The sequence below is a fragment of the Tympanuchus pallidicinctus genome, unplaced genomic scaffold (assembly GCF_026119805.1).
Source record: "Tympanuchus pallidicinctus isolate F22 unplaced genomic scaffold, pur_lepc_1.0 scaffold8, whole genome shotgun sequence".
Lineage (NCBI taxonomy): Eukaryota > Metazoa > Chordata > Aves > Galliformes > Phasianidae > Tympanuchus > Tympanuchus pallidicinctus.
In genome coordinates, this window is record NW_026294802.1 from 9,431,457 (window position 1) to 9,437,456 (window position 6,000).

A 6,000-nucleotide genomic window follows, 5' to 3' on the forward strand; every position below is an offset into this window, starting at 1 on the left:
CTTTTAACAGACTATGCTAAGCACAGATCCTAGTTCCAGCAAATCTAAAATGAAGAATTTCTTCTGAGCACAAATCTCTCAGCTACCAAGGAAATCCTAAAGAGACACTCCTTCAGTTCCAAAGCCAACTTGGCTCTCCACTTGCCCTGATGACAGCAATATCCTTTTGAAACCCCTGCAGTCCCTGAAGACAGCTTGGACTGTCTCTTATCACTAGCCTGAAGGTGAATATCATGAAACACCCAAAGGTGTCCAAACAGAACTGGATTAGCTAAAAGGTCCCTGAGGATTGCTGCCTGGTGTTGGCAAGTATTGGAAGCCTGAAAGCAATTTCATATTCAGGGAACCATGAGTCAATCTATCTCTCTCATCTAGTAGGGGCATTTCTGACATTCCCAATTTCTAATAGTTTCCTGTACTCATTCATTCCTTATCTGCCTGTAAACAGGACAAAGAGCAGTTTATCGCTGACAGATACACTTTTCCATCTTGCTATGGTAATTCAACTGGCTGTTAGCAGAGTAGCCACTTGCAGCATTTTACAAGAAGCTCATCACCTGCTTCTACCAGTGAGACCACTACCTCAAGGCTTTCTGCTGATCCTCTCTTCCTCTTACGCTCTGGAAGCTTTTTCCAGCAGGTAGCATTTAGCTCTTTTCAGTGGAATTGCAATCTAACTCAAGAGAGTCCTTCTGGAGCCAAATGGCAGCAGCCTGGGCACAATAAACAGACATCTACAGCTCATTTTTAGCAAAATCAACACCATACACTACAAGCAAAAGAAACATTCAGACTCTCTGCCACATTACTGCATTCCCAGCAAGTGTCTGCAGTCAGTTCTATTCCAAGCTCTCATTTCTCAGTCCACAGTTTTCCTGTCATTGAAGTGCTTCCAGTTTCTCCTGAGCTTCTTATTTTGCCACTCTTTCCTTTTCATTTCCCTCTTTTTGGAACACTGTTCTCACCTCTGTTCCATTGTCAAATTCAGCATTTGACAATGCCAAAATGCCCTCGTTTTCACAACAGCCAGAATGATCCCAGCGAAATGAGTCACACATGTTTAAAAAAAAAGTGCATGCTCACCTGCTTTCCAGTCTAATGAAGTTATTATCATTGAGCTAAAGGTAATTAACAGCCTCAGAAAAAGAACTGCCAACAAAAAAAAAACTACCCCAAATACAAATAAAACAGCATTAGCATATGCATATGGTTCTTACTTTTGTCTTCATTGCCAGTTTTCACATCCTCTGTTACTCTCTTTAAGGATGTGATAAGGTGACTAATATCAGCTCTGTGAACTTCACATTCAACAAAAATATCAAGATGATCAGCAGAGTTCTTGAGCTTTTTGATTCTCCTGGTTTCAAAGTGATGGATCTCAGTTTCAAACATCTGCAAGAGCTAGATGTTAATATGATGAAGCTTTTCCAAAAATATGAAAAGCCAAGTCTAGAGACAGTTCTGCAATGTCTTTAAAAGGTGATGAAAAAAGATCTTAGCAAGAAGTACATGTTAAGCAATGAAGTGTACTAATGCCCAGCTTAGAAGGAAGATTCAGGCAGAGCTAGAGTAAACACTGTAGAATTAGGTAGAAGGAGACGGAGATGAAAGATGAGATATTGTTGATTGCAGTATTTCATCTGTGCAGAAATAACAAATGAGTGGAACTCTCAAGAGCCAGCAGAATGGAAGCAGATCTATTGATGTGTAATTGCACCATAATCATTAAATAACTGCAAATAATTAGAAATAAGTAACAAATACAATGCTTTAATTTTGGGTTATTCATTTTCTCAGACAAGAGTGAGCACTTTGTAAGGATAGTTCATGCTCTTAGAATACATAATGCCTCTGTGATTTACAGCTCTTGTATTTTCTGTCTTTCCTGCCAAATATGGAAAAAAAAAAAAAAAAAATCATTGGCTCCTAACATCCCTACATTTAAGTACTTCAAATGTTGCCCTGTTTTTCTGTCATAGTTGACCACCACAACTGATAGAAAGAAGAAACAGACCGGTATATGCTCTTGTGTAGAACTGTGATTCTTCTAAATAACTATCTAATTGCTTCTTCCATTCAGAAAATTTTCCTTCTTTACCTAGAAAAATCATTCATGCTCTCTGAGCATCTGTAGCACAACAGGAGCAAGAAGGAAGGAGCAAAGCAGGTGGAGAGCACAGGCAGGCAGAGAGAAAAGAAGGCGAGAGAGATGGAGATGCAGAATGGGAGAGGTGAAGGCAATAGAAACAGTAGAAGTGGGTCTGTGGAGGTAGGGAACAACAGGTGAAAAGTGCAGTCTGTACCTCAAAGACTCTAGCTGCCTTAGAGAGCTCAGTCTTCTTTACAGTGCAGAGGGTGAAGTTCAGTATGAGAGTGGCTCTGTCATCCGTCTTGCTGGAGTCAAGACTACCTCGCCTGTTTAGGGACTCTGCACTACACATCTTCTCCTCACTGGACTCTTGCGTTTGGCCTGAGGTCACTCAGAAAAAAATCTTCATTGGGAGCCAAGGGAGTGGATTACAGCTGTGAGATGTCCAATGGAAATTGGACTGAGGATGTGAGTGCTTCTCCCAAAGTAATGGCCAGGAATTCTGATGGAACTGGAGATACAGTGGGTCTGTGTGGATGGTGGGTTAGATATAGGGTCACTTATGTTGACCATGACAGACACATCAAGGGAAACCACCTACGTAGGTTATGCGCAAGAACCCAAGGTAACCCCCCTCTTCTGGGTAACTTCAAAGTGGGGCCCACCCACTCTGTTTGAAGGTGCCTGCAAGCCATTCCCCCTAGAAATGGGCTCCTTTGTGGATAGGCAATTAGCTTGAGTACCATTTACATCTTTCAGTTTGGACTATCATCCTCCCAGAGAATCAATAGTCTCTTCTCTCACTTCCTAGCCAAATCCAAGTGATGTCTCCTTGAAACTGATGCAACTGTGGGACAGGCAGAGAGATCTGAGCCAGTAAAAGGTCACTGCCTACCTTCGAGCTTTTCCTGTTTACAATCTCTGACCTGTTCTGCTCTACCCCTGTGAAGACTGAGTGCAGCCTCTAGGCAGCTTCTGTGTTGTAACTTATTTCTGTTAGGATTTTTCTTGCAGTAATATAAACTCTTTAAAAACCCAAGGTAACTTCCTTCTTACTGCTGGTAGGACAAGCACAAGGGGATTTCAGTTCTGCTCCTGCATAGCATGACATCCCTTGAAGTCTGTAAATATGTTTCTGGGTCTGAGCACCTGTGTATTCCCATCCCAAGTTACACCATACTGAACCCCTATGAAAGTCATCGTGGAATCCAAAAGCCTCTGTCTTTTGGATTCCAAGTTCTGTCCTTCTTTTGCAGATGCAGCCATTTCTGATGTTTCCCTTATCTGATCCTGGCTGGATCTCACACCCTAGTGATTAATTTATCTTTGGACAGAGCGTATAGACATGCTGCAACTAGATTTTTACCCCGCAGATATCATAACCACTCTGCATTTCTCAAATGGCCCAAAACAGCACTGGAAAGTTCTCTACTGCCTCAGCTGTTGAAGGTAAATCTCATTGCCCCTGAAGCACATTGGTTTATCCTTACGTAGTACAGTCCGGGCTCAGCAGAAGGGTAAGCAGCGGACTGCGAAGCTCCGTCCCCGCGGCAGCGCCCGGCCCGCGGGCAGAGCCGGGCTAGTCGCTGTCCGAGGTGCTGAATCCGACCGGTCGCTGGGCTCGGGTATTCTCTCCGTAGTCTGCCCAGGGCTCCCGGCACTGAACACCCCATCCCTGTCCAAAGTCATGTCTCAAGGGACATAGCGGCCCGTATAAAGCCCAAGAAGGCACCAGCCTTAACTCTGCCTGTAAAATGGATTGAACAGAGGAGATAGGGGCAGGGAGTAGGCTCTGGGGAGGAGAGCCTCCTCCCACTCTCATGTTCTCTCCACTGTCATGTTCCCATAGCAGTGATGGCAAGGCTGGGTGCAGATGAATAAGCCAAGATGAGTCTGACTGCCTGAACCCATGCTAGGCTTCTCCAAGTTGAATGGATGCATACATCTTCACATCCTAGTCACAGGCATGTCTCAAATAATAGATGACATGAGATATCATACTCCAGCCTATTCTCTTTTGAGTCCTTGCACTGTAGATTAAATCTTGAGGGCCTGAGATGCATGTTGAAGGCACTGGTCATAAATACTAGGAGAGAGAAGCAGCAGACTCTTATGAGTGTCTCTACAATCTTGCGTCAGATAGATTCCCATCTCTACATGCTTGTACAACACAAAGCAGAATGTTCTTGCATACAGATTGAGATTTCTCAATTTAGCCAGACTGGAGTCGTGAGCTACCCGTTAAATCAGCACAGACAAAAGCTTGCAGTGCAGCTTTGCAGCCGTGGAAGATCCAATACAGAGTGGCATAACTCTCTAGGTGGTAGCATGTCCTTTCCCAGCTAGAACACTTTAGAGCCACCTAGAATCATGTTTGGGGCAGGCCCTGAAAGGAACCACACATTATGTCATAACTATGCCACACATAATGCCACACATTAAGTCTGCTTTGGTAGGACATCTGAATTAAGGAAAGTAAGTTATGTTAAAAGTTCACCTTCGTGAGGTGCTGAATCGACAGATACAGATTTGAGCTTGCTAAGCTGGTTTCTCACTGCCAGTAACAGATGCTTTTCTACAGACCTAGACAATTAGTGCCTGTTTTTCTAAATAACATTGCTAGCTTTCCCATCTCTGGAATGAGAGACAGAAGAGTAGGATGGTAAACCACAGATTAACAAAGAAGCAGTGGATTGGTGAACAGAGTTGTAGCTGATGAGATGACAAACCAGAGCCAGCCAAGTGTCCTCCAACCTGACCCAGACCTTCATCAAAAAGACCATCAAACAAAAACCGAGAGATAGCATGTGTAAAAGAACTGAGACTTGGGGTAGGGGGGGATGTCAATCATTCTGGGTACTCATTGTAATAATGAGTAATTTTTTTTGAGTGATAATTTTCTTGAACATCTAATGCATACGTAAGCAGCTTGTTTTTTAAAGTATATATTTTTCTTGCCCTCCGGTATGCAAGCTAGGTGGGAATACCCCCTTTGCATCTGGCATGTACACAGTGCTGATTAGACATACCTGCATTTTGACTACTCTGTGGTTATAGAGTTTGATTTCTACACATCACATCCCACTCCTAGAATTTTGTTTTCAGCACTTTTTAGGACTTCTAGGAGTATAGAATTACAGGTTTTAGGCTGGAGGCTACAGTTCTATGTGAGGAAAGAAGCACAGTGTGTTATCACTTCCTATAGGAACAGACAGCTACTTCTTATAGAAACTTGGTTTTTCCTACTCAAGAAATAGTGTGTTACTCTTTTGTGCAGATCCTGGGTGGAAGCCATGACTGATCACCACAGATAACCTGCCCATTTTTCATCTTTTCCCACTGTGAATTTCTCCACCATGTATGAACTCAGTGCTATCCATATAAAGAGATGTAGAGCTAATATTTATTTTACTTAGATTAATTTAAATGGCTAAATTTTAACATTAAAAGTCTTCTTTGCCAATTGTCAGCTTAGTATGAAGGAGTAGAGATACAGGCTTTAAAAGAATGCACTCTTGTGCACTCTTCCAAGAATTTTGACATCCTTTGAGGAATAAAGCAGTTCTACTGAAATGGTACTGTCTGCCAGCATCTTAAGAAGCCCAGAGGAGACCACATGCCCATGTGCAACATGTGTTGATCACTCCTTCTTCCACCACTATCAGTGATCTTGGTTAAAGTCACTGAAAAGGCAGAGGACCTCATGGGAGGACTTCTTTGGTCACTTGAAGCAAGGCTTGAAGATGGGCATGTTGAGATAGAAGCAAGTGCCTCCACTTACAAGGTGGTCTAGGGATAGGTTAATTAGAGAAGCATACAAAGAGATACAGAGTATGCAAAGGTAAAGTAATCAGTGTGTTACTGCGTATTTCTAGATGATTACATACATCAAGAGAATTTTCTTTTTTTAT

The 6,000-nt window shown here is 42.7% G+C and overlaps 1 protein-coding gene across 1 annotated transcript in view; it reads right to left on the minus strand.

Annotated features, from left to right (window-relative positions):
• LOC128073251 (tyrosine 3-monooxygenase-like) overlaps nucleotides 1-3,762 on the minus strand; it is a 31,272-nt gene extending 27,510 nt beyond the window's left edge. The window contains exons 1-2 of the mRNA XM_052667916.1: nucleotides 3,580-3,762; nucleotides 1,218-1,401 (exon numbers count right to left, since the gene is read on the minus strand). Coding sequence (XP_052523876.1) covers nucleotides 1,218-1,401; nucleotides 3,580-3,762 — 367 coding nt within the window. The remainder of the gene's footprint in view (nucleotides 1-1,217; nucleotides 1,402-3,579) is intronic.
• Nucleotides 3,763-6,000: the final 2,238 nt, after the last annotated feature.